The sequence below is a fragment of the Protopterus annectens genome, chromosome 5.part0, assembly GCF_019279795.1.
Source record: "Protopterus annectens isolate FY-2018-M chromosome 5.part0, PAN1.0, whole genome shotgun sequence".
NCBI lineage: Eukaryota > Metazoa > Chordata > Ceratodontiformes > Protopteridae > Protopterus > Protopterus annectens.
In genome coordinates, this window is record NC_056735.1 from 1,796,895,183 (window position 1) to 1,796,910,599 (window position 15,417).

Genomic DNA, 15,417 nt, shown 5'->3' on the forward strand with positions numbered 1-15,417 from the left:
GGACAGAATTATTTATGAAATTGTAAAATCTCTCCAGTTCTTCTATTGTACCCAACCATACAATGAAGAGACCATCCACAAACCTGCAGTAAAACCCTACTTGATGTTTAAAGGGTCCATTCAACACAAACTCTCTCTCTCACACTGCCATAACAATATTGGCATAGCTATTGGAACATGAAGTGCTCACACCTATGCCATCCTTTCGCAGATATATCTAGTGGTCATAAATAAATACATTATTGTCAAGTACTAATTCCATTAAAAGACTGTAAAAATCTGTGGTTTTACTATCTAATAGGGACTCCCCTCTCAAACACCACTGCAACATTAAAATGCCACTGTCATTGTGAATAAGGATTGAACGTCCAGTGTAACAAACCTTATCTATCCATGTCAACCCTTCCCTTGAAAAATATGTGCAGGTCTTCAATAAAGTGTTTTGAATCTCTTAAAACAGCCATATTATCAAGTTGTTGTTCTTCTTTCGGCTTTTCCCGGTTAGGGGGTCGACACAGCGGAACTCCGGCCCGCTAATGATTGGGAGTAGATTTTTACGGTGCTAAGGTGCCAGCCCAATGCCCAACCTTCAATGAAGGCATGACCATTCACACATGTCTTTCAAACGCCACTCGACCACGGGGAGGACATGCAGACTACACACAGAAGGTGCTCCAGCAGAGAATCGAACAGGAGAACCTTTTGCTGTGAGGCGACAACGCTACCGCATTATCGAGTAACGGTCTTAATTTCTTCTCTAAAAATATAAAGAGAGGTTCTGTGCACCAACCCCTCCCTGAGACAATGGATCTCAGGGTTGGGTTCACATGATCCTTGTGTATTTTTGGCACAGCCTGTATTATAGGTATTATGAGTTCATGCGCAAGAAAATACTCATATAAATAATACTCTAATATTCTCATAGCTATACATTCAGAGTATTATATATTTTATTAACCATTACACTGACTTCTTTTCCATCAATCTTCCTGTACACATCCTCGTTATTGAGCAGGTTTCATTTTTAAAAGATAAAACTGGCAGCCCATGATAACAATAGGTCAGCATTTGTCAGCCGGATGTATACTTATGGTCTCATCATTCTGCAGGGCTTTCAGAGCTTCCTTCTATGCTCTACTCATATTCACAATTTTTTTACCATTCTTTTCTGTATTTTCTATATAAAACACACTATATAATTCTTCGGTGCACAATTTTTCATATGCTGTTAAAAGTGGGTGATTGTTGGGTATAAATGTACTAGGTTTAGTTAAAACAAACTCATTTTCACTATTACCATACATTGTTTTAACATCACTGTTCTTAAAAAATATTTCAAGTGTATAATATAGTCTGTTACCTCTGCAGGGTTTGCTGGTATAAAGGAAAGTCCTTCTTCCAGAACGGCTCGTTCAGCCACACTTAAAATCCTACTGGAGATATTCCATAATAAAGATTTGCCTGACTTGAACAGATCTTCTTCAGGGTTTGTGTTGTTATGCTCGGATCTATATCCTGCTTCTGTTTCAGGTGTGTTCAACTCCTCTATCTCTGCCTTTCGTTCCCGATCTCTGTGGTTATTGGTTAAGGGTATGAATGAAAATATGGCTCCTGCTCCTCTCTATTCATGAGCCTCTGGTGCCCTCTAGTGGTTGAAGGGACTGATTTAGATGTTGTTACTCCAGCTGATACTGTATTATTGGCAGATGACTGATTAGGTATCTTTCTTCTCACCCCTTTGGAGTGACTGACATCTTCTTCAACAAATATATTAACATCGTCCACTTCTCTAATCACTTTCTGGTGCATATCATGTTTCTAACCATTTTTAATGCTGACTGTATGAACCATTCCTGGCCATGCCTCCTGCTGGTGTTGTCCGCTTTTCTTCCTTCTCATGAGTCTCATGACAATGAGTCATTCAAATCATAGCATAGATTTTTTTGGATGTCAAGATTTCTATACATCTGGATGGGAAGATGGACACTGGAGTACACAGAAAGGAGTGTTATAGGAATAATCTGTTGCACAGAACCAGCATGCAGCCTCAACATATATTTGATAATATAGCCAAACAGCAAAGTATGAGGTTATCCAGATTAAGTATGGAGCATGGCAGTTATCAGTCTGATTTACTACAGTTAGAGAACAGAATATTGGATAGGGTGTACAAGGAAGACAAGGTTTCTATAATCTTAAAAGAGGTGCAAGGATAGAAGGACACTGTAGCCAAGGCATATTTCTCAGACAGAGCACCTACTGATGCTAGGAGCAATAAAAACAATGGAAGGAATGTGGTTAGAATGACTGTATTATATGCCAACAATGTTAGACCAGTGCTGGATATTTTCAAGAAGTATTGGCCAGTTTTAACAGCACATCCAGAGATTAGGAATATAGTGGGACCACAGCCAACATTCCTATATAAGAATATGAGGAATATCAAAAGGATGTTATACTACCCAAAAGATGTAACTTCATACAGAGTAGACAATATTCAAAGGGTTACAGAACCCTGCCATAAATGCAATAAATATAAGTACATTGATTCAACAGGGAAGTTTGACCATCCTGATTTTAATAAGACCTTTTGATTTAGGATGGCGGACACTTGTGAGTCGGATCATGATGTATACCTGGCATATTACCAGGTATGCAGAGGATTTTATGTAGGAAAGACAGACAGAAAATTTAAACATAGAATAAGGGAACATTTATATGACATTCAACACCTAGTAACAACTAATGCACTGTCCAAACACGTTATGAGCACACAAGATATACATAATTTTAAATTTATGATTATAGACAGAACTAAGATAGATGCTAGGATAGGAGACATCAAGAATAGGACAGAGGTGAATGAGACTAAGTGGATAGTCAGGTTAAGAGCAGACTCAGGTAAATTACTTAATGACAAGGTTCCCTTAAGACCCTTGCTTAAAGCTAGAACATTAAGGAAATAAGATTTTATGTGTACCCATATAATAACGCATACAAATAAGTATGTATTTTATTATATGTTGCTTTACAAAACATTTTTATAATATATTTTATTTGAATTTTCTTAATTAGTGCTTAATTGCTTATTGAGGAAGTAATGAGCCACATTATTTAAATGTGAGGGAAAAGTGGGTGGATGAACGTCTGATGAAGCAGATGACAATACTGTGAAAGCGTTTACATACATGCATTTGTTATTTTAATAAAGTATTTTAATCTGGATTACTGTCATTCATTTTACCTTGTTTCATATTTTCTTTGTGGAATATTTGTGATTTTGAACGAGGCATTTATCCGGAACTACTGGCTTATTGTTGTGGTCATTATAAATTTGAGTAGATACATGTTTAGTTTTCTGCTTTGTTTTGACTGACAAAACGGAGCCAACAGTGTTTTAAATGGCAGCAGTAACTTCCCCAGGGATGGGCACAACATTTTGACAAAACAGGGAAACCTTTCCTGTTTTTCCCTCCCAGGACCAACAAGAGTCTCTCTCCCTTGCATGCTATGCTGAGTGACCCTAACAGCTGCAGAGGACATGGCTAATCCCCGATCTATAGTGGCTATTGGTGCTACACCAGAGGGATTTGGGGCAAAAGATGTGTGGTCTGTGGTACAACAAATTGTCACAGCGGAGTCAAACACCTGCAAAAGTGAGGCAAATTGCTATCCTGCTGTGGTAGCAAAGGCGGTTTGCTTAAATTTTTATTTTTGTGGCTAAAAGAAGGACTGACCTTGGGAAAGACTTGGCCAAGCTGAAATTTATGCCTCTTTCCCACGGAAAACAAGCAGCAAAGCCCAGAAAAATTTTAAATTCTTTAAAAGTTATTTTTTTACAAAAAAAAGACAGTAAAAAAAAAGTCTCTAAACTTTTGCCAGCTCTGAAAAGTAAAATAAACACATTCTCCACAGAAAACCATTTTTTTTAATACTTTAAACAACTTTTAAACTGACAGGAAAAAAGAGCACTGTTGTTTAAAACTACAATTCAGACTCTTCACAGTCCTTTCAAACACAAACTCCTACCTTTAAAATAACTTTCCTGAAGAGGAAAGTAATAACAAAAAATAATTGAATGAGAGGTTTCCCCCCCCACAAGGAACTTGTATGCACAGCAAAGGAAGAGCACAAACTGTCAATCCTCAAAAGCCTCAGAGGACGTTCTCTTCAGCAGCAGTAAAGCTCTGAAGAGCTTGGCACCCAAACTTGTGTTTAATCAGCTCAACTTGAGCAGGCTGACAGTTTGGGAATGAGGATGGTGCCCTGAAGGCATCTTCCATATTCGCACCTTCCACATTCCCAAACTATCAGGTAGCTCTTTTGGAAAGGTTCAGAGTCTTTTGGAAGCAGTTTGGCTGTTATATCCTTGGCAGTATATAACCCATACAGCTAAGGCTACTGCAGTAGTAAGCAATATGATGAAGTTCAATGGGAACATTCACAACTGTGGGCAAGTACACAGCATCAAACTCCTGTTACACCGCATGCAAATTCTGGAAGGGTGACTGACAAATATGTAGAGTAGCAGAAAGTAAGGCAGGAGATGATCAGTTTGGATTCAGATCAGTATGCAGCTAACTGACCTGACATTTGCAGTGAGAGATAGTTGAGAAGATGCTAGAGATTAGGACAGTGTCCAAATGTGCATTCCTAAACGTGAAGAAAGCATATGACAAGGTCCCAGGAAAGAAATGTGGGCAGTCCTGTGCCATTCTGAAGTCCCAGAAACATTGGTAGAAGTTATGCAGGCAATGTGCAAGGACCAAATAAAAGTATGAACAGTGTTCAGACTCACAGAAAGATTACAAGTAGCAGTGGTTGTGCCCCAGGGTTCAGCTCCAAGCCCACTGCTGTTCAAACTGGTTATGGATTACAACAACAAAGAGGTCAGTGTAGGCAAATCAACAAAGGTGCCATATGCAGATGACGTGGCATTACAGGCAGGCTCTGAGCAAGAACTTCAGTAAATAATAGGGAACACAATGCAAAGTTGAAGGCACATGAGAAGAAACTGAGTACAAATAAGACAGTTTTTATGGCACCAAAGGGGGGGGGGGGTCAGAAGAAGCTGAGAATTAATATAAAAGGGAAAATAGTGGGGCAGGTTAACCGCTTCAAGTATCTGGGAAGGGTGGTTGAAGAGAAATCTGGATGAGATCAAAGCTAGAATCAGAGGGGCTACAGTCAATTAGCACATTGTCAGGCGTAGTGCGACACAGAAGAATGCCAAAGTAGCAGTGGTGCGACCAGTACTACTGTGTGGTACAGAAATCTGTGCAGTGAAGGTAAAGGAGATGAGGATGCTAGAAGTGATGGAGATGAACATTGTGGTAGGACACATATTGTTGGACAGACAAAGAAATGAGGATGCAGAGAAGCCCAAATAGCTCCAGAGCTAGAGAAAGTCAGAAAGCAGATTATGGTGGTTAGGGAACATGTGCACAAAAAGCAGAAGATAACCTGGGGAAGATGATATGGGACATACAGGAACAAGGTAAAAGGAAATGAGGGAATCCAGCAAACAGATGAAATGTGTGAGGAAAAGAACTGTGGCAGTCAGGCATGAGTGTTGAAGAAGGTAGGAGAGTGAAAGTACAGTTTTGTACCTACCATAAATGTAGATGTTCGAGTGCTAATACAGCTGCAGTAATCACAGATGGGTTCTCTGCCGTCAGGCGGGTCCTTGGTCGGCCGAATTCCAAAGTCTAGGTCCGGCATCGGTTGTTGTTGCTTTCTTTCCTGACGTCAGTGAGGCAGGAGTACATAAGACACAGCCGACGCCATTTTCTTCAGTCTTTCTTGCCCCAGATGTCAGGTGCCCCCAGAAGGAAGGCAATACATAAATTATATTTATATACATGCAATGCAATATAATCAAAAATCAGTAGTTGCAAGCAAATATACCATAGAAGGATAACCCAATCAGGTTGTATGAAGAGGGGTTAGGCCCTAGGCCTTTACCAAGAGGGGAAGGAGGGAGGGAAAACTGTACTGCAGCTGTATTAGCACTCGAACATCTACATTTATGGTAGGTACAAAACTGTACTATGTTCATCGTGCATACAGCTGCAGTAATCACAGATGGGTAGAATCCCAAAGCTACGCACAGGGTGGTAGGCACTAGGTGGAACTGGGATGAGCCAGAATGCCCTGCAACACAGCAGTGGCAAAGCCTGCTCTAGTTTTGGAATATAAAGGCAGGTGGTAGTGTTTTGTGAAGGTATGCACAGAACTCCAAGTGGCTGCCTCCAAAATATCTTTGGTAGGAACTCCTCTGAGGAAGGCTGTAGAGGTAGCTGTGGCCCTGGTGGAGTGGGATCTGATGCCTGTAGGGACAGATTTTCCATGATAGGAGTAACAAAACCGTATGCATTGGCCTATCCATTTTGAAATTGTCTGTTTGGTAACTGGCTTCCCTTGAGCTCCTATAGCGTAGGACACAAAAAGTTGTTCTGATTTCCTGAAAGGCTTTGTTCTGTCCAAATAATAACGTAGCTGTCTATGGATGTCTAAGGAGTGTAGCAGCCTTTCCCCTTTGTTTTGAGGATTGGGGTAAAAGGTAGGTAAGTGTATGGCTTGATTTAAAGCTACCCTGGATACCACTTTAGGCATAAATGACGGGTTGGTTCGAAGGGAAACCCTGTCCTGATGTAAGATGAGAAAGGGCTGCACAGCCATGAGGGCTTGTAGTTCCGAAACCCTACGAGCCGAGGTAATGGCCAGAAGGAAGGCTGTTTTCCAGGACAAATATTGCAAATCTGTTGAGGCAGCTGGTTCAAAGGGAGGCAATGTTAATTTTTCTAGAATGTAATTAAGATCCCAGGCTGGCATTGGTTGTTTCCTTGGTGGTCTTATAATCTTAGCCCCTCTGAGGAACTGTCTTAAGAGTGGGTGAGAGAATAAGGGTGGATCAGTGTTGAATTCTGCAGAAATGGCTGAGGCATGGATTTTTATGGAGGAAAATGAAAGTCCACTGTTCAGCAGCTCAGCTAGATACTGTAATACCTGAGGCAAATTCAGTTTTCTAGGGTCCTGGCCTTTTTTCTCATTCCAAGAGCAAAACCGTTTCCATTTTGCTGAGTAAGCCTTTCTAGTAGATGGCCTTCTGGCCTCCAAAATGACATCTTGCACCTCTTTGGGGAGTAAGGTCTGTTGTGGTGTTAAGGAATTTTCCATGCAGCGAGATTGAGTGTTTTCAGCTGACTGTGAAGAGTTTTGTAGCTGTGCTGAGTCAGCAGAAGAGACATTAGAGGTAGGGACCAGGGAGGAGTATGTGTTAGGCTCCTCAGGAGTGGGTACCAGTGTTGTCTTGGCCAGCCTGGAGCAATCAGTATCATCTTCGGTCTGTCTGCTCTTGCTTTCAAGAGTACCTTGGGCAGAAGAGGCAGAGGTGGGAAAGCGTAAACTGTCCATGCTGTCCAACTGAATGAAAGGGCGTCCACTCTCCAGGCCTTTGGATGAAAGGTCCTTGAACAGAACTTTTCCAATTGATGATTCCTGTGGGAGGCAAAGAGATCTATGTCTGGCCTCCCACACGCTTGGATTATCTTTGTAAACACTTGAGGATGCAACTTCCATTCGTGTGGATCTGTCATATTTCTGCTTAGATTGTCTGCCATCGTGTTTTCCAAACCTGGCAAGTACTGTGCCTGAAGTTCGATTTGCCATTCCAGAGCCAAGTTCCAAAGTGTCATGGCTAGTCTGCACAGGGGGTATGAATGTGTTCCTCCTTGTTTGTTTATGTACCACATTACTGTGGTGCTGTCTGTTCTTATCAATAATTGTCCTGGATGTAGGAGGTCCTTGAAAGCTGTAATTGCATTTATCACTGCTAGCATTTCTTTCTGATTGATGTGAAGGTGCTTTTCCTTTTGGGACCATTTGCCCTGAATGCACCTGTCTGTCATGTGCACCCCCCAGGTGTAATCTGAGGCGTCTGTTGTGATGACTTGATTTGCTTGAGGCTTGCAGAATGGGAGACCTGTGTTTGTTTGACATGCTTGGGCCCACCATAGAAATTCCTTTTGCAAACATGGAATTATTGGTATTATTGTTTCCAAACTGTGGTGTGTTGAGACCATAGGTTTTTTAGGTACCATTGAAGTTTCCTCATATGCAACTTTGCACATGGGATTAAAAGAATGCAAGATGCCATGAAGCCCAGAGCCTGCAGGATTTTCCTTGCAGTAAGCCTGGTACAATTTGCTAGTATTTTGAAGTACTGAGTTAGTTGCCCCTGTTTTTCGGGCGTAAGATAGGCCATCTGGGTGTTTGTTTCCAAGTTGGCACCCAGGAAAGTTATTTTCTGAGATGGCGTTAGCCTGGATTTCTCTTTGTTGACTGTGTATCCCAGGGAATTCAGTAACCGTGTTACATAAGCCAGATGTTCCAGAAGTATGTGCTTGCTGTCCGCTTGGATCAGGCAGTCGTCCAAATAAGGGTAAATTTGTATCCCTTGAAGTCTGCAGTAGGCAATTACTGATGCCAGGCATTTCGTGAATACTCTGGGCGCAGTAGATAAGCCAAAGGGCAATGCAGAGAATTGATAGTGAATTGAACCTGCAAGAAATCTGAGGTATCTTCTGCAGCTTTGTCTGATTGGGACATGCAGGTATGCCTCCTTGAGGTCCAATGTTACCAGCCAAAACTCCTTGCCTAGCATGGGAAGAAGCTGCTGTAATGTGAGCATCTTGAATTTTGGTACGAGTAAGAATGTGTTTAGGATGGATAAGTTCAAAATGGGTCTCCAGTCGGTTCCTTTCCTTGGTACCAGAAATAGCCTGGAATAAAAACCTTGACCTTGTTCGTGAGTAGGTACCTCTTGAATAGCTTTCATGTCTATGAGCTTTGAAATTTGTAGTTGTGCCTCTGCCCTTTGATTGTGTGGCAGGTTTGGCATGCCTCTCATTTTTGGAAGAGTGTGAAAATGAAATCTGTAGCCTCTGTTTATAACGTCCAGGATCCATTTGTCTGTTGTGACAATATGCCAATTTCTTGCAAATAATGCCAGCTTTCCTCCCAAGGGTGCTGCCAGCTGAGACTTGCTTGGCATGGAAAGGAGGAAGTCATTGGGTTTGTTTCCTGTATTGTTGTGCACTGTCTTCGCCACCTCTTGGTGCTGGAGTTTGCCATTGCCTGCCTCTATATGATCCTTGTGATTGTCCTCTGCCCCTTGTGCGCCTGTATCTACCTCTTTCGGGCTTGTCCGTGGCTGGAAAGGACCAGTTTTTAGAAGGCCAATTTCTGCTAAAACGTGGTGGTTGAACCTGTAGAAAAACTTTGACAGTTTGCATAGATTTGGCTGTTTCTTCCATTTTCCGTAGTATCTCCTCAGCATTAGTACCAAATAGCACATCCTTTTGTAAAGGAGCATCTAGTAGTTTAGCTTTCACATGATCAGGCAAGATTTGTTCCCTAAGCCAGGCATGTCTACGAATGACTGATCCTGTAACAGCAGCTCTACTTGAGGCCTCTAGGGCATCATAGCCACATTGTAAGGTGTGTTTACCCACTTGTTCTGCACTATGCATTATATCCTGCAACTCCTTCAAATCTGGTTGTTCAGGTTGAGACATTTTATTTCTTAATTGTGATAACAGAAACTGCTGATATTTAAGCATATGAAACTGACAATTTAAGGCCCTCATGGCTAGGGTGGCCGAGGTATATACCTTTTTCCCCACCTTTCTAAGGATCTTGACTCTCTTTCGGAAGGTAGTGGATTCTTAGCAGTAGAAGCCTTCATTCCCTTGGGGCCTTGAGAAATGGTTTCAGGGTCAGCATTATGGCTTTTGTAAAGAAATTGGTGGGAGTTAGGAACTCTGTAGTACCTATCAGGCTTGACTGGGGCAGGAGGCAGGGAATCCAGATTAAGGCAAGCCTCCGAATAAACATCATCAAGTATGTCCAAGACAGGAGGTATCGCCAGAGGTCTGTGTTGAGGTAACAAAAGAAATTCCCTAAGTCTTTTCTTGGAATCAGAAAAGTCTTGGCCTTCCCAATGGAAGTGTTCCCTCAAGGTGTGCAAGGTTTCCCCAAAAGAAAAATCCTCTGGAGGAGATACAGAAGGAATGGACTGCTCTACATCAGAATCTTCAAAAGGGGAGTAAGAGTGTTCCTCTACATCAGAATGTTCTGAAAGAATGAAGCCCTGATCAGAAGAGGGAGAATCTTCCTCCACTCTGGGTCTCTTGTCTGGAGGGGGTTGGGAACCCCTGATAAGAGTGATTAAATCCTCAGCCATTTTAAGCATCTGCTTTTTAGGCATGGGGCCTGGAGATGGGCCCTGTGCAACAGGCCTCTTGGGATGCCTGGCTGATTTGGACTTAGTAAAGGCCTTAATGGAAAAGGAAGATGAGGGTCTAAAGACACCATGGGTGGAAGTGGACCTGTCCACATTAGGAGGCTCAACGCTCACAGTGGCTTTGGTGGTTGTAGTCTGGGTATGGGCCGAGGTACCTGCGGTCTTGGTTACAGAAGACACCGACAAAGAAGTGTCGTCGGTAGTCAGGGACTGCATAGGCGTCTCGCTGAGAACCGGACCACGTGCAGCCGGTTTTGGTGTGGTGTCGGTGGAGACCGCGGACCTCGCGTGTCGGTCCTTGTCCTTGCGTTTTTTGGACAAAACGGTAGTCGGAGTCTCCGACGACATTTTATAATCAAAGGCTTTACCAAAAAGGTGTTGGGCAAACTCCGCCCGACGCTTAATAGTGCGTTTATTGAAAGTAGTGCAAAAGCGAGAGCCCGAGACGTCGTGGTCTGGGCCTAAACAAGGTATGCAGAGGGAATGGAAATCCTTATGCGGTATTTGCTTCCCACAAGAAATATAATTGTTAACTTTTTCTGACATCGGTCTGAGGCAAGAAAAGTTTCCCCAACGGGGAACTTAGCTTTAAAGAAGACTTTGGTTTCCAATTTTTCGTAAATTCAGGAGATGGCCGACCGGCACTTGCGAACTGCTTCTGCTTCGGGCACCGCGCCGCAAAAAAGACTGAAGAAAATGGCGTCAGCTGTGTCTTATATACCCCTGCCTCACTGACGTCACGAAAGAAAGCGACAACAACCGACGCCGGACCTAGACTTTGGAATTCGGCAGACCGAGGACCCGCCTGACGGCAGAGAACCCATCTGTGATTACTGCAGCTGTATACACGATGAACATCAGAGAGAGAGATGGCAACAGGTGACGTGACACTGCAACCCCATGTGGAAAAAAAGGGGTTGATGATGTTTTCTGCCCTCTGGTGTGTGAATGTATGTATTTCTCTCTCTACATATATAGGTTTTATTTTTATATATATATATATATATATATATATATATATAAACATATATATATATAAACATATATATATATATATATATATATATATATAAACATATATATATATATATATATATATATATATATATATATATATATGTATACATACACACACACACTGCTTCACATGACTGAAAACTCAGTACTAAATTTCGTTTGACTGAGACCACAATACCTAATTTTTAAAATTCTGAAAACTCATTTGACTGAGTCTCATTATACTACAAGCTTACAATGCTGAATTTCAAAATACTGAATTTTAAACCATAGACATGCACACTTAGAACATCAATGGCTTTTTTCAAAACTTAAAAACTACTTACTTACTTACCTCTTAATAGAAACCAGATGATATAAAACCAAACTAGGTGAGGGGCTGTGCCCCCACACCCCCCAACTACATAAACTAACTCCAGGATCACACTACCATGGGGAAAAGGGCATATAACTTATACTTACCTTACAGTACTGTACACACTGCCAGGAACACACAAAATGTCTGACATATTACTTTAGATACTTCCCATAAAAATGTAGAGAGACATACTCACACATTTAGAAACACTACTTTCTACACTACTGTCGGTATTCTGACAGTCAGCACTTTTAAGTTACCGTAATTTTTTTTTTTTTTATCACAAGCAAGTCAGAGGTGAAGGGAAATACACATCACGTCCATGGCTTAAAATTCATTATTTTGAAATTCAGCACTGTAAGCTTTCAGTATAATGAGGCTTGGTCAAATGAGTTTTCAGTATGATGAAAATTAGGCATTATGGTCTCAGTCAAATGAAATTTAGTATTTTGAGTTTTTAGTCATGTGAAGTAGGCCTACATATATATATATATATATATATATATATATATATATGTATATGTATATATATATATATATATATATATATATATATATATATATATACACACATATAACTCAACTAACTCCAGCACTCGTTAGTATAGTGTGCGCCCAAGCAACAATTGCCCAAAAATGCGAACAGCAATTATTTTAATCCAATTTTATTGTTCTTTCATCATGGTGGCTTCGGACTGCCACAACTCCTGGTACTACAGACCGGTTTCGCCTAATAGGCGTCTTCAGTGTTACCAGTACCCGGCTGTACATGCAGTACATTTATTTACGTTTCAAAACGCCCATTAAAGCAACATGGCAATATATAGTTTTTGGTATGTGCATGAAAATATATACACACACACACCCACATTACTACTCAAACAACATGATTCAGCTGAATTAATATACAAAAAGCAAAATAAATATACATATTTTTACAAGAAATATCAAAAACTCTAGAAAATTGTCATATGGAAACCATTATATCATAAGTTTTCATTCAACCCTGGTTTATATAAAGCACCCAATTTCAAAATCCACATCTTTTCTTTTTGATCTAATATGTTGTGTTTTTGTAACAGTCAAACTATCTCCTAATACCCTGTCTATCCCTATATAAATAAAATGTGCTCCCTTATGTTCTAACTGGTGCTTTTATAAAGCACTTTGTGTTCTCTTACAATTTATATCACTAACATGTAGTGCAATTCTATTTTTCTTATTCTATACTAATGAGTGCTGGAGTTAGTTGAGTTGTGTTTATGGTCCGTGCACTGTTGGATTTATTTTGGTCATGAATACGGGCACCAGTTTGAGAAGCAAATAGACATTACTAAAGAGTGCTGTATTGCGACTTTGGTGATTTCACTACTTTTACTAGGCTTATGCAGAGTGTGTGAAAGGCAATGGCCACAGGGTTCGATTTGCGACTGTATTTGGATGGTTTGGCTTCGGACAAAGATGATGTCATGCTATTTTCTCTAGTACCAGGAATTGTGGCAGTCCGAAGCCACCATGATGAAAGAACAATAAAATTGGATTAAAAGAATTGCTGTTTGCATTTTTGGGCAATTGTTGCTTGGGCGCACACTATACTAACGAGTGCTGGAGTTAGTTGAGTTGTGTTTATGGTCCGTGCACTGTTGGATGTATTTTGGTCGTGAATACGGGCACCAGTTTGAGAAGCAAATATATATATATATATATATATATATATATATATATAAAGTTTGTGTACATGTTTATTTTTATATATATACATATATATATACATACATACATATATGTATGTATGTATGGGTCTACTTCTGTTTGTCGAAACACAGTTTGTCGACAAACAGAAGGTTGAGCCCACAGGGGTCTTGTCCCCCTGCACCCCCCGCTACTTAAATATACTAACTCAAAGATCATACTATAGTGGGGAAAATGATACTTCCTTATCTCCACTGTAGTGTGATCTTGGAGTTAGTATATTTAAGTAGCGGGGGTGTGGGAGTCGCAGGGAGACTTGCCCCCCTTGCAAAACTGTGTTTAAAATCTTTCTTTTTTTTTTATTTTGCCGATTCGGTGAATTGGCTTTCGCGACAGTGCAATTTCATTGAAGTGCACTTTCATGGAAAGGGGGTCATACTTTTCTTTTTCGAGATTATGTAATTTCAATAAAGAAAAGTAGACAAATATATATATATATATATATATATATATACACACACACTATATATATATATATATATATATATATATATATATACATATCTCTCACACACACACACACACACACACACACACACACACACACTAGTACTAAACGAAATATAGTATATAACACTAAACTTACATTCTTAGACTACTTCCATTTTCAGATGTCTGCCAGGTTTGTGTGTGTGTGCTCACAGTCATAGGTAGTTACTAGGCATGCAGTCCAGGACAACATTTAAGAGCCTATCCCAAAATTCCCAACTGCCCAAAAGCACTGTTTGTGACTTGCTCGAGGTCACACAGCAGGTAAATGAAGGTGGAAAGATAAGTCAGTACTCTAGTCCTCGGCACTAATTGCTAGTCTGTGTGTAAATGAGGTCTTTAATAACATCACATTAAACTACTTGCATGTAGAACACACAATGGAATAATGCTTCTGTATTTTACAATACAGATGTTAAATTATAAATGCAAATCTGATGAGTAGATACTTTTATGAAAACTGACATCATCAAGTATGGCAGCAAAATATACTGTAACAATTCACCACACTATCAAGTATGACTTTACTAAAGAACTATCACTCTGTCAAGTATTAACAACAAGAATCTATTTCCAAATGATGTCCAGCCAAATGCAAGAAAAAGTTAGCAGAGCTCAGTGGCAAGCTTCTTGACAAGACTCAATATAAGGACATGTATGACTGGCAGAATTAAAGGCCGCACCTGCACTTTTTAGTGCAAAAGTATTTTTTTAGGTAGATTGACATTTCCTTTAACTGTTTTATCTTAAATTTTGGGAAGGACATCAACTATTTGGTGCAGGTGAAGTAATGCCTGGATAAGTTATGAGCTAGTCCACTTAGTTTTGAGATGTAAGATTCAGTAATGAATATGAATCTCAGATTTAGATGACATTTTTTTACCACAACTTGTTTCGAATTGGTAAATATGTCACATAAAAATTACAATTATCAACAAAAGTACAGTAAACATAAATAGATCTTACTTATAAAATTCTTGGTACTGGAGCTTTTCTTTTCCTCCTTTTCCAAAGAAATACATCATTAGTGTAGTACTACTTTCGGTATTTTCATCAGAGGATTCCTGCAAAAAAAAAAAAAAAGTCAATAAATTAGTTATGTAGTCAATATTTAAAATGTGGATCTGTAAAATCATCTAACGACAATCAATATGACAAATTGTTGGATCTTTAAAAGGGTTGGAAATTTAAGATGATACATCTATACAATGTAAGGTGTTGAAAATAGCTCTGTTTACTTCAATACATAAAATGGCTGCTATATCACAATCTATAATAAGCACAGGGACACAGCAGACAGAAGTTGCTTTAGTAAGAATACATTGCCTCCTCGTACAGTTGCCTAAGAGTCCAAGTAACCAAACAAAATGTAAAGCCACGAAGGACAGTTAACACAGGCCACATGATAAATAAAAAAAACTTCAGTCAAACTATGCACATAGAATTTACCTGGTAAGAAAAATATAACTGACAAGGCCAAATGCAAAAGAACAGT

At 40.0% G+C, this 15,417-nt stretch overlaps 1 protein-coding gene across 1 annotated transcript in view; it reads right to left on the minus strand.

Annotated features, from left to right (window-relative positions):
- Window positions 1-15,417, minus strand: part of MICU2 (mitochondrial calcium uptake 2) — a 1,974,490-nt gene that overhangs the window by 317,224 nt on the left and 1,641,849 nt on the right. The window contains exon 9 of the mRNA XM_044071592.1: window positions 14,889-14,986. Coding sequence (XP_043927527.1) covers window positions 14,889-14,986 — 98 coding nt within the window. The remainder of the gene's footprint in view (window positions 1-14,888; window positions 14,987-15,417) is intronic.